General features: G+C 39.2%; 1 protein-coding gene across 1 annotated transcript in view; it reads right to left on the bottom strand.

The window, feature by feature from the left end:
- The window catches only part of Trhde (thyrotropin releasing hormone degrading enzyme), a 438,539-nt gene that overhangs the window by 403,118 nt on the left and 14,349 nt on the right, over nucleotides 1-21,072 (bottom strand). Inside the window, exon 2 of the mRNA XM_051172782.1 lies at nucleotides 20,794-21,067. Coding sequence (XP_051028739.1) covers nucleotides 20,794-21,067 — 274 coding nt within the window. The remainder of the gene's footprint in view (nucleotides 1-20,793; nucleotides 21,068-21,072) is intronic.

Here is a 21,072-nt window from a genome sequence, read left to right on the forward strand (position 1 = left end):
AATAACCAAATTAAGAAATGGGGCTTGGAACTAAACAGAGAATTCTCAACAAAGGAATATCAAATGGCTGAGAAACACTTAAAGAAATGCTCAACCTCCTTAGTCATCAGGGAAATACAAATCAAAACAACTCTGAGATTCCATCTTACACCCATCAGAATGGCTAAGATCAAAAACTCAAGCGACACCACATGCTGGCGAGGATGTGGGGAGAGAGGAACACTCCTTCATTGCTGGTGGGAATGCAAACTAGTACAGCCACTTTGAAAATCTGTCTGGTGCTATCTCAGAAAAATGGGAATAGGGCTTCCTCAAGACCCAGCTATTCCACTCCTTTGAATATACCTGGAAGATGCTTCAGCACACAACAAGAAAATTTGCTCAACCATGTTCATAGCAGCCTTATTCATAATAGCCAGAACATGGAAACAGCCTAAGTGTCCCTCAGTAGAAGAGTGGATAAAGAAACTGTGGTACATATACACTATGGAATACTACTCAGCTATTAAAAACAAGGAATTCCCGAAATTTGTGGATAAATGGATTGAGCTAGAAATGATCATAATGAGTGAGTTAACCCAGAAGCAGAAAGAATCAAATGGTATATACTCACTTATATCTGCATACTAGCCCAAGGGGCATGTCCCACGAGAGACTGACTTTCACACAGACTCTGATGCCCCATATTTGACCACACCTCTTTGATGGGAAGGACTGGTGGCACTCAGAGGAAGGATAGCAGACTACCAAGAAGAGACTTGATACCCTATGAGCATATACAGAGGGAGGAGGTCCCCCTCAGTCACAATCATAGGGGGAGAGGAATAAGGGGAAAGCAGGAGGGAGGTAGGAATGGGAGGACACAAGGGATGGGATAACAACTGAGATGTAATATGAATAAATTAATAATCTATATAATTTTAAAAAGAAGAGTAAAATTGTAATAAAATACAATTTATAAAGGACTCTCCCTATTCCTGTTATCAATGAGATGCTTATATTTTCTGTATAAGTTTAAAATCTAAAAGAGAAAAAAAAAATTTAAAAACCTGTAGCTAGTAAGCCACTTGAGTAAACCAAGATAGTCGATTGATTGTCTCATCAAAAATACACTAGTGATGCATAGAATCTACCAACCATTTATTTTATCATCCAGTATGAAATGGTATTCTATTCTCCATCTTTACAATAGCAACAACACAGGGGTAATGACAATAGCAACAAAATAGCTTTGCTACTTTCTACCATGGCACACACTTAGTGTTCAATAAAGACTTGCCACAGATACTGTGTTTTTAAAGCTATCCCTAGCAAAGACTGCTGCTCATTACTAGCCAAAGCCCATGTTTCTGTTCCTCTCACATTTAGCTTGACTTATGACTTTATAAAATAAAAACTATGTTTACCAACATCCCTTGCACCTAAGTAGAGCATGTATGAGAAGTATAGCAAATAGAAACTCAAAAGAATTGTTTGAATATGACATCCAAGATACACTCTTCAAGGCAGAAAGTATGTCATAAAAAATCATCTCCACTAGTAGGTATGGAAAAAAATGCTTCTTCTCAGGTTTAACATCCAAAATCATGCCTAAAGAACTCTGTCTATATCTGAAGAGTCAGATGCAGTAAGTCTAGGGTAGACTCATAAATGTGAATTAAAAAAAGTAAAAGAAGTCCCCAGTGGTTCTAAAATGCAATATAATTTAAAAACCACTATACCAATTCTCATTCATCTAGAATAGAAAGGATAAATCAACATGAAATACTACATCGGAAACATTGCAAAATGAACAGCCCTCAGGCTATCCCTAAAATACTCAAGGAACCTTTAAGCATAGAACAAAAGAACTTATTTTCTGCTAGACATGACATGGGTATGAAAGGATTTTTGTGTTTTTCTCCTTCCTTCATGAAGATCTATTTTTTTTTCCTTTACAATAAATATCACACATACATATATTCTCTCTTATTCTGTTTCTCAGTTTCAAACTCTCAATGGGTAGATTCTGGATTTTTCCAGTCGCACCTGTACCCACAGCTATCTGCAGAAGCAAGGGGCATCCGTAAACAGCACGACTCTTGACCAGCCCTCTGTGGTTTCTTGGGTATCTCCAAATTGGTACCACACCTGCAGATGGAGCAACCTCTATATCACTGCACAGATATCAGAGACCAAAGCAAGTCCTCTGCAGAAACGGTTCTCCATAGAGATGCTTCTCCTCTGGGATGATTCTGTCAGTGTACCTCTAGCAATATCTGGAGATATTTTCAGGTGTCACGGCTGTGTATGCAATTGGTGGTAAATATCCTGTAGCTTACAAGACATATAACTCCCCCTCCCCTCCCCCAGTAAAAAGATTATCTAGCACATAATGTGACCAATGTAGAAACTGAGTCATTTGATTTTCAAGAGTGCTCTTTAAAGACTAACCTGCTGATATTTCCCTAAGCACACATTCTCTAAGAAGCATCTCACATATAGCAGAAAGTAAGTTCTCTTAAGATAAAGTCCCTATTTCTCAATTCTATCCCTAAATCTGCCTTAGGCACTCAGTCTTAACTTCTGTAAACCAACACAGTAAAGCGCCGGGAACAGAGCTCTGTAGTCAGATCCCTTGTGCCAGAGGCACTGATCCAGCATTTACACTAGGCAAACAAGGTACCTCTACCTACATCTCCTTGTCTGAATACTATAGGAAACAGGGCTGTAGATGATTCTTCATGCAACCATAAAAACTAAGGCAGATAATCCATTTAGGGTGTTAGAACACAACCTGATACATAATAAATGATCAATAAGATAATACTATTTTAAAATAAAATAATAAAGTAATTTAATGAATGAATGTTTTGTGGCATCCACATAATATATAAGATCTTTCCTTTTTTCCATATTTTCATTTGTATGCCCTTTCTTTCACCTCATTTTTTATCACATCCTGGAAGCTGGTAGAATGTGACTTTTTTAAGCTATGGCCAGAGATAGCAGTCCAAGACACCTTTGTGTAGCTGGCTTGATTTCCACTGTTCTTCAAACAACTCATCTATCCAAGGTATTTTTCCCTCAGATCAATTTTTCCATAAGCATACAAATATTCTCTCTCTCTCTCTCTCTCTCTCTCTCTCTCTCTCTCTCTCTCTCTCTCTCTCTCTCTCTCTCTCTCTCTCTCCACATAAAACAGAACCATAGAGAAACATATCTCACTTCTTCTAATGATCACATTATTAGTTTGCACAATGTTGGTAATCCCAAGGCATGCTACAGATTTTTGCAACACTCTGAACAATGGAACTGTGCTGGGTGAGTTAGATTAGATGCCAGTATCTCCTGTCTTCTCTCCCTAAGCTATGCCTTCTTGCTTTCTGCAAACTAACTTTTTAAAGCTGTTCTCACAAATGGTCCCATTTTAAGCTTCTCTGCCCGCTCTCCTTCAGCCATCCTTCAGTCCTGCCTGCCTACCAGCAACACACAAATCGGCTACTTTTATCTGTATGCTGCCAAGCACTCAGAGTCCTTACGTGACTGGCACCTTGATGGGCATTTCACTTTCATTGTCTCTTTTAAGTTATTTGCAATCCACGCTGTTATCCCCAGTTCATACAAGAGACTGTGGCTCCAGTCGAGAGACTCGCCTTTAATAAATGATGGGCTCCAAACCCCAAGCCCAGTCTCCTGAATAGCCATGCCACTTCCACTAATGCTCCCTGGCCGGCCTGTGCTTGACACCTCGATAGCACCCTACAGAACATAGAGCTTAATACAATCCCTACACACTCAGCTGATCTTGTGCACAGGGCAGTTTCACTCTATCACTGCTCTCTTTGCCTTCTCTGGGGGACAGTAAAGTAAAAGAATTCTCTCCACCATGAGCACCTCTTATAATCCCACGGAGGCTGTCCTGGTGGAATTTCTCATTGTGTAATGAAGTACTGAAAAATAAGAGAGAAGACCAAACTCTCACTCAGACAAAGAGGGCATGTTTCATTTGATTATTCTCCCTTATCTGAAGTGCCAAGAGACACTTCTCCATTAATTCTCAGCATGTGTGGAGATAACTTAACTTTCAGCCTGACTTCCCATTTTAAAAATTTACATTTCATCAGAGAGACACATATAATAAATTTGCTATATTAAAAAAAAAAAAAAAGAACTCCTCGTTTCTTCATTTTTCTCTCACTGGCATGACAAGATTGTGGGGCATTAAGCTGCAGAAGAAAAAGGAAGCAAAATGGTTCTTTCTGGTGACACTTCTTCCTGGACCAGGAGCTCTACACAGGACAGTAAGGGAGGATGGAAAAACAGGGAAGCAGGAGGCAATCCAAGATGGCAGTGCCAATCACACACCACCTAAAATCAGTAGGACAATAAGAAATGCACAGTGACCTAAAGACCAAACTGAGGGCTACAAAACACCAATGCTACTGATTCCCAGGTGAGAGGGAGCCACATTGTGTGGAGCATGGGTGAGTCTAATCCCCGGCCACCAGCTAACCCACAGAAAAGTCCTTGGTGACAACCCCCATTGGCCGCCATCTTGAGAAAGACTGTGAGACACCCATGCAGCTTTGGGCTCTCACAGCCCGTCTACTGCTTACCTGATCTGGAACACAGAGCAGACAGGCAGAGCTGAGTGCCAACCACAATCCACATTAGCTGCCATCCTGCAACCAGCATCAGCTTGATTTTCTCTCAAATCATGGTCATATCAATTACTAGTCTACTTTTTTCATAAGAATATGTATCCTAGATGTAACAGATAGATATGATTCTATAGAAAGATAAGGTAAAATAATTAGATAAGATCTTATAAAACCTCAGAGACATACAGGATATGACATTTAGAGATGTTTTTATTATTTCAAAACTACATTTACAATGACACAGCTTAACTCCTGGCAACACCGAGCCGACTTCAAAGATGATGATGAGCATCAAAGAATCTCCTTATGGAGATGGATTCAAATGTAGCAAACCAGCCAGTGGGCAAAGTGTGTCCTCATTTCTACCACAAATAGAATTCTAACTAAAATTGAGCAAGCTTGGATGCAGGCAGAATCAATGGCCAAACTCTGCCAAGACAGGGTAAGCAAGTATTCAATAGTTCCTGCCTCACAAATATGTGTCAGAAATATTGGGACAGAAGACTGAAGATGATTCTCCAATGTTATAGAGAATTTTGGGTGACTGTTCAGGCAGTAAACTCTCTCTGTCATCTTCTCATTTGGGAAGCTGCTACCTGCACTCCCTGTATACTCATGTAATTAACTTTATTCCTTCTTAAGTCTCTCATGGGGCTCAAGACCAGATAGTTTAGGTTTACCATTAAGCTTTGTTGTTTAGGAGTTTAGATGTTTTTAGGTCTAGATAGATGTTTTAAGTTGATAATGACGAGATATGATAGATATTGATCTGTAGTCAGAATTTTAGATTCACCAAGATAGGAAAGATGTTTTCTTCAAGGCTGCCAAATACAAATAGCCAAAAACACTAAGAATGTAACATTTACATATAATTCCTGATTGTTTTGTGGTTCTTCTTGCTGTAGGTAGTTTATTGTATTTATGTGTAATAATACATAAATGTATATGTAAAAATATTTAATAAAAATGTCAGAAAAAAAGAAAACAATGGAAGCTTTTTAATGTCAGAGCAAACATCTTTCATTAAAGCAACTGAAAACCAAGAGGTTTTCTTTGATCCCTCATGTTCCTTTCAGCCATGCCAAAGCATTCATAAAGACCTACTGATTTCATTCAAAATGCATCTTAATATTTTGAAAGTTGACTGAATGAATGCTGTGAGCGGAGAACTGTGCTATGTCCCATGGTGGTGGGGTGGGGTGGGTGGGTGGGGGTGTAATTACATGCACAGTGTGTATAATCTCTAAGTGTGTTTTCAACCAAAGACAGTTTTCCTTCTCAAAGGTCTTGCAGTTTAGTAACTGGGAGCAGATGCGCACAACACAGTATGAATTTGTCGGACAATCACAATGAAAAGCCTAGCAAAATTCACAGAGGTTTCATGGAGATGAAACCAAAAACTGCCTGGGAATGAATATATATATATATATATATATATATATATATATATATATATATATATAGTTTCATCCTTTTCCTACAACTATTCTTTAAGATTTAAATTCGGTAATTTTATCATGATCCCTCAAATGCTGTGTGTTGTAACAGCAAATCACAGGCAGGGAATTGCCATCACCAGGTTGAAGCTTCCACTCTGCATGCTCAGCCAGAGCGTGAATATGTTGAGTTTCAAAGACCTCAGTAGTCTCCTTCTAAATCACTTGGAATCCTTCTTTGTGGTAGATAAATCTCACACCAGTCATGTCATTCCCTTCAGTGGTACTTCTTTCTTTTTTTTTTTTTCCTGATATACATTTATCTTCTAAGCCTTCTCTATTGAACCTATGTAATATCTTGCAATTTCCCACCCAGCATCTTCTTCTGAGTCCCCTGGGCTTAAGCAGAAGAGCTCTAGGGCATGTAGGTGCCTGGAGAGGAATGCCAGCTCTGACACCAGGGAGTTACTGAACCATAGTAAAGGCAGCTATTCTTTCTCTCAGCATCCTATCATTTGAACCCAAGTATAGTAATTGCTTTTCTCATCTTTGCTATGACAAAACTCAGGACAGAACTTTGGGAAGGTATTATTTATTTTGGCTCATAGCCTCAGAAGATATAGTCACAGTTGCTTAACCTGGGTAGAATGCCATGTTGGTTGGGATGTGTAGAGAGGGCTTCTTCATATCGTTTCAGAAAGGAACAGAGGAATGGGAATACAGGAGGGAGCTTGAGTTGGACATGGTGCCCAGGAACATGCTCCTGATGACCTACTTCCTGCAAATGGATCCTGCCACCTACTTTCCCCTACTTCTCCACCTACCGATCATATTACGAACCTATTAAAGTGTTAAACTCTTCACTACATCAGAGCCCTCATGATCTGTTTGATCTAGAAATAGTTCACAGGCCCACAGTATGTGTGCTTTGCTTATTACCTTTTAGGTGTTTCTCAAACTGATAAAGATGATAAGATTAATGGTCTCATGGGTTAATAACCAACTCGTAACCAAATGAAGTATCAAAAAGATCTTATAATGACACCTTGCAGCTAGTAAATGATAAACAAATGACAGCTGTACATGGTAAAATACATTGTTTTATGAGACATGTTTTTCCCTTCCTTAGTAATGTCCTGTCATTTTTCTGCCAAGAAACTGTCTCTCCTGAAGACTGTCTGTTCTGTTGGGTGTTGATAAAAAAAAAAAAAAAAAAAAAAAAAAAAAAAAAAAAAAAAAAAAAAAAGTATCTACATGAAATAGTTCGTTCTCTCTCCCTGAACTCTGAAGATTACAGCTAAGAACATCTGATGATGGTGCCTAAGAAGACTTTTAATTGGTATCTGCTCTCAGAATCGTCAAAGAAATCCTTCCTAAGACTTGATGGTTTAAATTTTCTTTTATGTTTCTCCAGATTCTATCACTGAATTTCTCTTCTGCTTAATTTTGCCTGAGCTGCTTTCGAATATTTGCAAAAAAATTAATACATCAATCATCTTACTTTAAAGAAAACCCAAGGCTCTTGCCTTCCTCCAGGACCCTACCTTTCAGAACTATTATCCATCCCTTTGCTGATACACTCTCCTGCTCTGCTCCAATATCTGCCGTCCCCCTGATTCACGCCTCCTTTGTGCAACAGTGCATTGTACCTTTGTATTCAGATAGATCAAGCTGAACATTCAGGGGAAGACGAAGACATGAAAAGTAGACAGTACTGTCTGTCCTCAGTCACTGCCACCTACCAATGTTTCTTGACTCTTTGTAAGACCAGATGGCTCTTTCCTTCTTGAAACTCTGCCTTGTGCCTTCCAGTGTGTAGAAGCATGATTATCTGCATGGTTAATAAGCCTCTTACAAAAGAAAGCTAAGTCTTGCCCACCGAAGATACTGCATGCTAGTTAGCTACCTGGCCGAAGACAATCAGAAAAGCTTAAAAACTTCTTTTTCCTCCCTATCATTCAAAGTCCTAAACCTGTGTGAACTTCTCAGGCATGTGAACAAACTATTGTTTTCTCTTTGAGTTCTTCAATTATGACAGTTTTTTTTTAATGTTGTCCTTTACTGTAAAGCATAGCGGCATTATATGTCTTTGAAATAAATAATAGTTTTCTGTGGTTTTAAGAGACATAGTAAGACAATCTTTAGTGCCATGTGAAAAGTACATATGTATAGTGATTGGTTTCCGACATTCACCAGTTCCTCCCCATATTAAAGCCAATCAGGAAACAGCAGCATGGAACAGACCTAGTGAGTTTTTCTCCTGCCATCTGGTTGATAAGGAAGCCAAACATTAGTAGGTGGCAGTGGCTAAGGACAGACAGTACTATTAGTACTTTCAATATCTCCTCCTTCCCCTGGGAATTCTGAATATAATCCATCTGATACAAAGGCCTCCCAGCATTCTTCAGAAAATAGGGTTTTTTTTTAAACGTGTTAGCTGTAAGTCCAATTTTCAGAAATATTAATGTATCTCAAGAGTATAGTGTGGTGTTTCTGAATTTTAATAGTACATCCTATAAGAATCATTTAGCCTTGAGTGACGACAATGTTGAAGTATAACTGCTTTTCTCATCACTTGTAATATGCTCCCAGTTATTGTAATAGCTGATTGTGGTTATCAACTTGACACACCTGGGAAGAGGGAGCCTCAGTTGAAGAACGGCCTCTATCTGACTTTTTGTGGGCGTTTCTATCGGGTGTATTATTGGTTGCTGATTGATGTGCGAGAACCCGGCCCACTGAAGGCGGTACCATCCCTGAGCAGATGGAGTCTAGGATGTATAAAGAGGGTAGTGGGCCTCAGAGTCAGCCAGCAGGCACCATTTCTCCACGCTTCTCCTTCATGCTCCTGCCTTGATTTCCCCTGGCTTCTCTTAATGCAAGACTGTAACCTGTAAACCAAATAAACACTTTCCTCTTCAAGTTGGTTTTGGTCAGGCTTTTACCACAGCAACAGAAAGTAAACTAGAAACAATTGTTCTCCAGAAATGATTGTTCCAAGAGACAAAGGTTGGCTATTATTAATACCAGCTATGATCTAAATAACTTATTCTTTCTCTGCAGTGACTTAAATCTTTGAAAAGTTGAGCTCAACAGACAGATTTTTCTCTAACCAAACAGGAAAACAGATCATAGTCAACAAAATAACAACAACAAATGAGTGAGACTGTTTAGGCAATAGTGATAAAAAGCTTTGATTATCCTCACAGCCCTAGGAAAAAAACTCCCTGTGTGATCTGAAGCCAATCCAAGCTCGGATCTATTCATTTTCTCCTGGATAAATCCTTAACAAAAACATATAAAACCCTTCATGATCTGGCTCCTGCATAAATGTCAAATCTCACCTTTCACCCCATCTCTTCTCAAAACAATGCAACACTCTACCTCCCTTAGCTCACAAAGGTTTGGCCAAGACAAAGCTTCAAAGTAAACATCCTTAGAACTAGCAGAAAGAGTAACTCAAAAATAATAGTAAATCAACCACAGTAGAACACACACAAGGAGAGGGAGGCAATAACTTTCTACCATTATATTATATGCAATTAATTTAGTCTCAGCTTGCCATGGGCAATATTCACGAGCCAACCAGGTGCAGTCATTCTAAATCTTTCCAGGAAAACTGGAGGAAGAAAGATGCCAGCCAGAACCCTCTCTCTCCTCTCTACAGAGATAGAAACATACCTGGCTGAGCACCAGGCAGCCTATCACACACATTATCAAGTGTGACTCTGCTGCCATAGTGACTGCTGCATACCACCCAACATGCCTGGGCAGAGCATTAATGTACTTTTTACTTGGCTGTCCCTTAGCTTCTACTGGCCTCTTTAATATATAGATTCTTAAACCTCAGGGCATCTGATAAACAGTAGATTGTATAACAAAACCCATTAGCCTCTCTCACAGAATCCACCATCAGCCCAAGCTAATCACCAGGGAGTGGAGCTGAGGCACACTCCATTACACTACGAGCCATGAAAAATCTTGAGGCTGGAGAGTCTAAAAACCTCTCCATTAACTAGATTTGGCTGCTGTGATCTTCCTCCTCCATTAGGAACACAACTGTAGCCTACCAATGTGCCCGCCATGTAAATATACCTTATTTTTCCGCAGCTCTCAGTTTTTAAGTAAATGTCCGGTCAACTTCCTATTTCTTCGCATGTTTTAAATGGAAATTTTGCAAAATTTAAAAAAGATAATGTATTTCATTGTGGAACTTTATACATACTCTGTTCTTATCCATCTCATGTCCATAACCCCTCCATATTCCCCTTAACTCCTCTCGCTGGTACCCTTCCTCCACACAATATTCCCTCTTCTACCCTTATGATGTCACATGCATTTTATTATCTTCTCCATTTTATCCTATCCCTACCTTAAGTCTCCTCTTCCCTCATCATGGTTCCCTTTCTAGTTTTATAACACACACAGAGTATAAAATACTTACTTATATGAACGAAACCACAATGACTGTCTTTCTGAACCTGACTTATGTTTAACCTAGTAATTTCCAATTTTATGCATTGCCCTACAAATGTCAAGATTTTATTCTTTATAGTTAAGTAAAATTCCATTATGTATATGGACATTTTCTTTATCCATTTATATGGGGATAAACATCTAGGTCTGTTCTATTTCTTCTGTTTTGTGAACCATAATATGCAAGCATTTCTATGATAAGACCTGGAATCTTTGAGGTATATACCAGGTATGGTATAGCTCGATGATACGGTAGTGCTATTTTTAGTTTTGTGACAAACCTCCACACTGATGTCCAGAGTACATTTCCACCAGTTGTGAATAGTGTCCTTCACTGTCAATCTTTATCGTGTGTTTTCTTGATGACAGTGATTTTTCACTAGGATGAGATGGAGTCTCCAAGTAGTTCTACATGCATTTCTACACATTACATCCATTTTCTTTCACTGTAAAGTCATTCCTTAGTAGAAACTAATGGCTCTGTTTGTATCATGGTAGTGAAATTTCTGGAAGTTCATCATTTCTGTCTTTTATTTTTTAATGCTCAAAATCCAAATCTAGCTATATAGCCTGCTCTTACCCCTGCACACTTGACTGGGTAACCCAAACCTAAATCGGCCATCTCTCTCATCTAGGAAAAGTGATCCGTATATCATAGTTGCAAGACAGACATATAAATGACTTCATGTCACCCAGTCAGTCCAAATTCACCCGGTGACCTTGCAGCTCTGACTGGCTAACCAACAGTACTTGAACTTAGCTTTCCTAGTAGGGAAAGTAGTGCTTACTGACTTTTGTGATGCTATGATCCACCTCATTTCTTCTGCCTTATACAAATTTCTCCAGAATCTAGAGTCAGTATTCTGGTCTTGCTTTGGTCCAGTATTTCTTCACTATGACATTTTAGAATGGTTGTGTGTGTGTGTGTGTGTGTGTGTGTGTGTGTGTGTACTGTGGTGTCAGAAGTATGTGGTCTGCTTTTTCATTTTGATTTTATAGGGGATTACAGTTAAAAGATTGCAGGCATCTCATAGGAGACACTGAATTTCGGAATTTTAAACAAATACTTGATCCTTCTCCTCTTTTGCATCTCAAGTCTCTTTCCCCACGTTTTGGTTGGCATTTCCCTGGAAAGTTCCTTGTAGGTGATATATCTGTCTTTCATCATTTACTCTTTACATTTCAATATTTATAAGAATTACTTTTTGTGAGTCTTCAGTTTCCACACATTAACCTAATGCAGAGGTTTTAGAAATCTTTGACATCGTGACATCTCTCAAGAAATTCATCGTTTAAGTATCCAGTAGAATTCTACAGAGCACATGCCATTTTCAACATATAACAGGAACTGCTGATCCTACAAAGGTAAGTAAAAATACCCTATAGAGAAGCAACACAGAGAGGGAGATAAAATGATGATCAGGCAAACAATGCCTACGAGATATGAGCAAACAAAGTATTCTAAGAGCACAGAGGAACTGGAAGATTAGCTTTCCTGGGATAGGCAGGAAGCTTTGATTTGTGTTCCTAAGTAGATTGTAGCTCAGGTCTTTTGTTACTATTTCCTTTTCTTTCTCTATCAGCCATTATTACACCTGCAGTACAATATAACCAGAATGTCTAATGATTTAACAGAGTTCCTCTTATTATCATAATTTAAGTAAGCTTCAATATATGTTTCAACTACATTACTGACATAACTCTAATGCTCCTATTTACATAAAATTCATTTTGTTTTCACTAAAGAAAACACACAGAATGATAGCCCCATTTTTGAAGTGTATACATACAATCCTGTCAGTAGAACAATGAGCATCAGAAAGGTGCCTTGCTTGCATATGTATATCCTTCATGGATGCATACATGTATACAGATAAATTGAATATACCTCCTGCTGTTGTCAGTCTAAACAAAAGAACTGAAATTGATGTTTTGATCAAGTGTAACATATTGGTGCTCCAACACTCCTTTTCTAGAAAACTCCCTTTTCTAAGGTAGAGGACTCAGTGTTTCTATTTGTCACGAGGGAGCTCTTGGGCTGCATTTGCAGTTGTTGTCTGATGTAGGCAAGGCAAGCAACGAAACCCCCATGAGTTTTAGAGTTAATAAGGGTTGCTTTAAGGACACAGCAATATGCAAAACATGCTAATTTTGAGTATATAATCCAAAGAAGCAAGGGAGTTTGTCCCCTGAAAGAGATAAAAATAGTAGGTCAGATTGAGCAGTTTTGTAATCCCAGTTCTCAGTATGGAGAGTACAAGGTCAAATTCAGATGCATAACAAGTTCAAAGCCAGGCTAGGCTACACATAATATCCTGTCTCAAAACAAGACACATATACACACAGAGAGAGAAAGAGAAAGACAGAGAGAGACAGACAGACAGACAGATGGACAGACTTACTTACTTAATCATAATTATTTTGTTGCTTGCTGACCACATATTCTCTCTCTGTCTCTCTCTCCATAATTGTTTTTAATAGAATAAATGGATCACTTTAGCCATATAGATTATGCTTTTAAAAAGCTAGTTTTGGGAAATGAAAACTCTCATTAACTACCGTGATAGTCTTCCCTAGGAAAGATCATGCCAATTGGTTCTTCAGTGCCAAATAGTCATCGTGTGTGTGTGTGTGTGTGTGTGTGTGTGTGTGTGTGTGTGTAATAAAAACTAATGAAAATGAGAGGGATGAGAGTGTTTGGATGGAGGAAAGGAAATGTAAAAATGTTATAATTATATTATAATGTCAAAAATACAGAGTGACTCTAGAGCACAGAACTGTACAAGTATAATACCTTCAACATCAGAGTCAGTCTTGATTATTAGATCTGTGGCTTTCCCCAGGTCTCGCTCCTATTTCATATCCCTCTCCAAATTCTACCATTTCCTCCCGTTAAGTGTCTTTCACATCTATATTGCCTTATCCATCTCAATTATAAATGCTGCTCTACTCCAATTTGTCTTGGTCTAAGAAACTCCAGGTTCCCAGTCTCCTCCCAAATAATGCAAGTAAACTATCTAATAATACCTAATAAATATAATAATATCTAATAATTATCTAATGATAGCATGCCCTCAGCTTCTAACTTTCTAGTGGCTCTTCCAGTTGACTAGGTGAAATATTAAAATTTAGCCAGCATCAAGTTCTCCTACAGTTTAGCTTCAATATAGCGCTCAGACTTAGGTATCACATCTCCCTTAGGATTATCGGAATGCCATCTATTTAAGTGGTATTACCAGAATAAGGACTATGTTAAGCACTAAAATTATGATTTTTATATACTTAATCTCTAAATGTTAAGTACAACTGGATGGTCATAAGAGGGAGCTTCAAGATCTAAGGCACTACTCCGATTAGAAGATTCTGTCTGTCTGTGTGCTACTGCTCCTGGCAAATGAGTGAAATGACTAGTAGCTCACATGATTTGCCAAAAGCAACACTGTGCAAATCCTTAGAATGAGTTAGAAAGAGCACTGTAGGCTCAATTTTCTTAACAAATATATTTTATTACAAACTTATTAACTGAGAACACCTCACTTATAAACCGACTAACCTAAACAATATGAAAAGAAGATTAAAGAATACAATAATGAAACTGTAAGGATATCAGTTCCAAGGAACGATTCTCCTGGCATAATCAGCGGGATTTCTTCTGCTGGAACCTGGAGCAACCAGAACCCAGAACCTCAGCAGGAGCCCGGAGCCTCAAAGCCTTCCCTCAAGCAGTTCTCTCTAGGAGAGTCTCTAAGTGGAGCAATAAACAGCGAAAACTATCCCAAGTCTCCAAAGGCACTGCCTCTTGTTTTTGGCTCACATTTTTACCTCCTCTCAGCATTTGTTCAAGGATGTTTTCCAGCTGCTTAGTAACCAATCTCCCCCCACATGGTGGTTCGACTTTTTTTTCCAGAGCTGAGGACTGAAGCCAGGGCCTTGCACTTGCTAGGCAAGCGCTCTACCACTGAGCTAAATCCTCAGCTCCGGTGGTTCAACTTCTAAGGGGATAAACATCACCTGCTCTCTCACAAGTCTTTTTCTTATCTCCCACTTGTTATCTAAACAAAAAATATGTTTATCTCTCCTTCAGAGTATTCAAACCCTTTCTTGAAAAAAATGGAGGAAGATATAAAAAAGACAGTAATGAATGTGATCAATATAGTCATTAATAATAGAACAAATTGATCATGCAATCTCTTGGGAGAGCTGGAATCACTCTTAACAAGTACACTGATATATGACCACCTGCTATAAGGAGGCTCTAGTGTCATGGAGACGTCAATCATAGATGGCCTATACGTGAACCCTGAGGTTCCATGACCGTCAATAATAAGTGGAGATACTTTGTGGAGATACTCTCACTCTGGCTCCATCTGTTAAGTTATACCCAGGACATAGGCTTCCTGGTCTGAGGACCCCGACGCTGTGATATAACATAATAAATTATTGCCATCGGATTACCTTAAGTACCAAGAAATATAAGGAATGTAACTACAGAACTAAATTTTTTTTTTTTACTTATAGACATTTCCAGGCAAAGACATCCAAGTGACAATGGGTTGTTCTTACTGGCTGTGGTTTTTATAAAAGGAGGCGATATCATCTTAAGAATAAACTGTCTAACCTCAACCAAAATTTGGAAGTGTAAAAGAGCTAAGAATTTCTGAATTTTAAAATTAAACACTTTCTCTTTTTTAGCCTCATTAGGTGGAAGATTATCAAAGTAAAAAATAGTTTCAAGAAAATAATAATAATATAGATCACCACCATGAAACACAGCCTGAGGCTGAAGGCAAGAGCCACTGTTCTCTAAATCCTCAGATTCTCTTAAAGTAGGACCCCAAGGCTTCTTCAAAAGATAAGTGTCTTTACAAAAATTATAAAAGCATGTCTCATGAAGTCTCTCTGCTAAATAATGAGTGTGTGAGAAACTTTATTCCACAAAGCCATAACATAAACAAAGGTTTCTCTTAAAGACATCTGTGGGTTTAGTCTTATCTGAGAGAATACATATAGCCTGATGGATTAAAACCCAATAATGATTTTTCATAAGTATAGTTTCTTATCAGCAAGTTTACAAAGCGTGAGGAATTCAACTTTGCACATATAGGAATGGAGCTGAAGTTATCCAGCTGTAGATACAAACTATTTTTGTATTTGGAAAAGAGTTGCTTCAAAGGCAAAATTAAAAGCCCGAAGGATGAGGTCAAATGCCAAGAAAACAACTCACAGGGAACAGCAGTGAACCACAGCAGAGGAACTGGCAAGACTGGCCATTCGGTTTTCAGAACTGCTACAGGCCATTGACTACTGGGTCTTCACATTATTGCCTATTCTTAAATACAAATGGCTGTTACTATCTTATTCTGACTTAATACTGTCTGTGTGTTAGGGTATACAGAAGAAGGATAAATTACTTGGTTTTCTTCATGACAGCTCATCTGAGTGAAAGGAGATCTGCCTAGGAAACCAATCTGAGTCACTTCATCTACACCTGGATCTCAGCTGGCTTGTAGGATTGTGGATCTCAAATGTCAGCATGATGTTGTTGTCAGGAGGACACCTTGGCATTAGACAGTATGCATTCTATGTGGGCTGGATGTAAATAGAGGGTGGACTGTTACTTTAAAACAAGACCACAAAGTCTTTGACATTTCTTCCACCAGGAGCCGGCAGGTATGTGGTCTCCTGTTGAGCTTGGACTACCATTGATAACTCTTTTATGAAAGTCACCATATCATAGAAATAATAAAGTGTGACTGTGACATAAGAAACAGCCCATATGGTTTTCATATGCTGTTTATGGCACTTACTTTTGAAATTTGTCCTGGCTAATTTTATGTCAACTTGTTACAGGATAGAGTCACCTGAGAGGAGGGGACCACAGTTGAGAACCTTTCTCCATCAGGTTGGGCTTTAGGCAAGCCTGTAGAACATTTTCTTAGTTAGTGATTGGTATGGAAGGGCCCAGCCTTTGATATAGATGGTACCACCCCTGGCCTGGTGGTCCTGGGCTCTATAAGAAAGCAGGATGAGCAAATACGAGGAGCGAGCCAGTAAGCAATAGTCCTCCATGGCTTCTGCATGAGTTCCTGACTATGGGTTCCTGTCCAATTTGAGTTCCTGCCTTGGCATCCTTCAGTGGACTCTAATTCCAGATACATAAGCCAAATAAACCCTTTCCTCCCCAAACTGCTTTGGTTACAGTGCTCTAACTAAGTAAGCAGCAATAAAAAGCCCTAAGTAAGACAGTATTCTAAATGATCATGTAAGAAATTGAATCTCCCTGATGGTGCCATATTTTAAGCATGTCTGGGCCATGCAGACACCATGTACAAATGCTATGGCACACAGCTCCAGCTGATGTCTCAGGAGATAAATAAGAAACCTCCAAACAAATACAAGCCCAGGCGGTTCTGGCCCCGGCTATGAAAGGACAGTCATCATGTTGCCACATCTGAGACCCAGGCACCACTGAGCCGAGACCAGTCACTTCCACTCCATGCTTGACAAGTGCGCTTCAGCTCTGTGCCTCAGAAGCACGTGACATCATAAAACGGCTGTCTCATGCAAATCCATTTTAGAGTAGTTTGTTTTGCCACTATAGGAACTATATTTGCAGTTTCCAAACAGGAAAACTAGAAAAGCCACACATTAAGGGGTGAACTAAGGTCACAGTGAAGCAAGGCCAGAATTGAGAAAGAGATATAGCTGATGATAAAACCCCATCTGGACTCATCCTACCACACTAGTTTCCGCGCGGACTTCCCTACCTCTATATCTTTGCCTGATAATATTTCCCCAGTCAAGCATAGGAAGCAGACAATATCTTCTTCCCCAGGACCAAATCATCACTCAGAGCCTTACTAACTCCACTCTCCTCCATGAGACACATATCTACAGTGCAATTGTTAGCAATGTCTCTGTCTTCTGATGCTCCTGGGATGGTTTTGCTCCTACTAGACAATTAATGAACACTAGTGATGCCGATTCATAATTGGTGAATGCGTGTTTTTCCTTATGTGTAGCCCCTGATCATCCTCCTGAGTCATGTTCCTAGATTAAGCCTGACATCAGATTGTTTACAGGATTGCAGCAGGTAATGACTGAGCACAAAAGAACAAAGCTGATCTGCAGTGTGTGTCCCCTTGAGAAGTAAATGCCAAATGCAAATGAGCTGGTCACTACCTAACCTCAGCCCATTGACTTCCTTCACAGCATAAATCTCCACCTTACAAGCTACATGCGTGAATGACTGTTGCTTCTCATGCAAACACAAGATCCCTAGAAGCAACAATTTTTTTTTTTTTTTTTTTTTTTTGGCTGTTTGCTGCCGTATCACCACACCACAGGATCTAGTACCCAGTCAATAAATGTCCATTAAGGAAATAAATGATTAAGACAATACTACAAAATATGCATGTGTGTCAAATGATATAAGATCTTTTGATTCTCTAAGAGAAGCAAGAAATTATTTTATGTGCAATCTCTCAATTTGTAAAATTAACAACCATTTAGAAAAAAAATGGTAAGCTGTTTTAGAAATGGATAAACAATACATTTGCAGATTAGGATTAAATATCTCACTTACATTTGCAACCCCTGTACTAGGGAGATCTTAACTCTTCGTCTTTCTAATTATTCTGAACAGTAATTAGCAAAGTTTGGGCAGTTTGCAGAGCAGATAACTGCAGCGACGCGGGTGGCTCTAGTACGCACACCTAGGCCACCATGAGACTCAGCTCTGTATCATTAATATGCTATTCAATTTCCTTCCTTACAGCTGGAACAGAATGGCCACAGCTTCCAACCGGAAATGGCCACCTGGACCGCACATGGCCACACTGTAGCCAAGACAGGAAAGCTAAATCTCCTCCTTCCAGCTGCTAAGGGCTGGGAAATGTCATTCCTATGTGCCCCCAGTAATAAAAGGGAAAGTCAGTGAGAAGAAAATAGATTGGATTTCAAAGGGGTGACAGAAAAAGAGAGTGGAGTTTCAAACTATATTTCCACAGTAGATAAACAAGGGCTCCCAATGGCAATTCTGTTTTCCTTTTTACAGACTTTGGTATTTTTAGATTATACAGTCTGAATTTTTCTTTCAGTTGACCTTTCCGTGTTCTCTGCTACTACATTTTGCCTTTTCTATGTTCAAATTACTGAGTATAAATGTTAAAATGTTGACTGATTACTTAAAGACTCTTAAGAATAAAAGGCCACACCTAAACAGCTAGTGGTTCTACACACAGGTCTTAGCAGCAAGCATAATTGTGTAGGGCCAAGGACAGTTTTGAGGTCCTTTGAAGAAAATATACTAGGCAGAAGTATTTCTAGTGTACTTTATGCTAGCTGAGCCACTGCAAGTCGGTCATCAACTTTTGAAGACACAAAAGGAAATGAGATGTCTTCCTGTTCCATTTCTGTGTATGGTCCAATGAGTACAGCCTTGAAATGCACATAAAAAAAAAATCAACAAGCATCAGGAGGATTCAACATTTCAAATTATTTAAGCCCAAAAGAGTAAAATGCCTGCTAGCCCTCTACACACAGCATTTAGGGTATTATTTTAATGATTACACAGATGAATTCACTACACAGTTTTTCAATAATGGCATTAATTTTGTATGCAAGCAGATTTTATTTTTTTTTTTTAAAGCAGGCTCCACGGTGATTTAAATTAAAAGTAACAGTGAGGAAAAAAAATTCCTTAGCCAAAGCTATTTTTCAAAATTCGGGTTATTATAGTGCTATGAATCCCTACAGATTAAAAACACGACTTTCTGTTCACTTATTCTGTTATGCTCAAGGAAAACAGAATATATGAGCTGTGTGGTGGGGAAGATCACAAGATACATTCTCTCAAAGGCATGCAGGTAAAGTGGTAAAAAGCGGCTCCCTGGACACCAGAGAGAAAGCCTAACCTGGAGGACAAACCAAGAGATTTGACTTATGGCTTACCCTGGGAAGGTAACTTAATCTATTTAAACACCAACTACTCATGTGGAAAAAGGAGAGTCATAATGCTTTTATAATTAATATGGGATTCAAAATAAATGCATCGTTATTGTGGAAGAAATTAAAACGAGGAAGAAATTACTCATTCAACATGGCTTAGCCTAGCATGATACAACGCAATGGAAAAGTGCCTAGAACACATTGCTGTTATATTAACGAGGGTCCATCAAAGGCCTAGAACACATTGCTGTTATATTAACGAGGGTCCATCAAAGGCCACTTGATCTTGGTCATAAATTTAATGCAGACAGTGCCTGCAATACCTCACACTGCCTACGAAGAGGAGAGGAAATAATTATACAGTGTAGGACAATAGCTAACTATAAAGCCTCTTAAATTTTAAAGTATACTAAGCATTATAAGTGAATATAAACATATACAGTGTAGTGATGTGAATGAAATATGGCTCCTATAGGCACGTAGAGAGTGGGACTATGAGGAGATATAGCCCTGCTGGAGTAGGTGTGGCCTTGTTGGAGAAAGAGTGTCCCTGGAGGGGATGTGCTTTGAAGTTTCAAATGCTCAAGCCAGGCCCAGTGTCACCACCTGCTGCCTCCTGCTGATCCAGATGTAGAACTCTTGGCTCCTTCTCCAGGACCATGTCTGCCTGCATGCTGCCATGTTTCCTACCAAGACAATTATGGACTAAACCTCTGAAACATGTTAAAAGATGCCATGGTCATGGCGTGCCTCCCAGTAATAGAAACTCTAACTAAGACATATGGTAACTGTACAATAATACCAAGATGGGGGTATGGTTCCTAATGGACAGGGCAAGGCAGTGAGATCAGGAGTTACAGCCCAGAGGGCTTCACTGCTCCTCAGTATGGTTTACTTTCTCCTTAGAACTGGCTTATGTATGTAGAGTTCATTGTATCACTTTCTATACGTTTGAAAGAAAATTTTAATAGGAAGATGCTCTAGAAATCTGAAAATTGTCCTGAAAAGACAAGAACTGCTTTGGGCATACCCAGGCCTGGGGTGGAGAGGAAGAAACACAGGGCACATGAGAGCAAGCGATAGAGATGGTTAAAGAAATAGAAAAATAGGGTGTAGTGGGGAAAATTGTTCCGACCTGACTTTGAAACGAGGATTACATTTAACTTCCAGTAACTAAGGGCGTCAGCCTTGTCAGATGGCAGACACTACAAGTGATTCCTGTTAACCTAGAAATTGGGTTTCTTTACAGGGTGTGTTAGCCAAAGCATCATTAGGCTGCGAATACTTACTACAACCCCACTCTTGGTGGTAGTTTCTCTGTATGTGAAGTTGCAAATCGCCCAGGCTAAATAATATGTGGACATGAGAGGGGTCTGTGAAAAGTGATCCGTTACCCATCCGTCTTCCTCAAACACAGATGTTTCCACTGGCATATTGGATAGAGACAAATAGGTTGCTTGATGTTTGATGCTGATTTTGAAAGTGGCCTTGTAGATTGGCTCATCAAAACATGGAAATGCCTTCCTGGCATGTGTAGGTGAAAACTGAGTAACACCAAGGAATCTGGA

This window comes from Acomys russatus, chromosome 31, assembly GCF_903995435.1.
Source record: "Acomys russatus chromosome 31, mAcoRus1.1, whole genome shotgun sequence".
NCBI classification, from domain to species: Eukaryota; Metazoa; Chordata; class Mammalia; order Rodentia; family Muridae; genus Acomys; species Acomys russatus.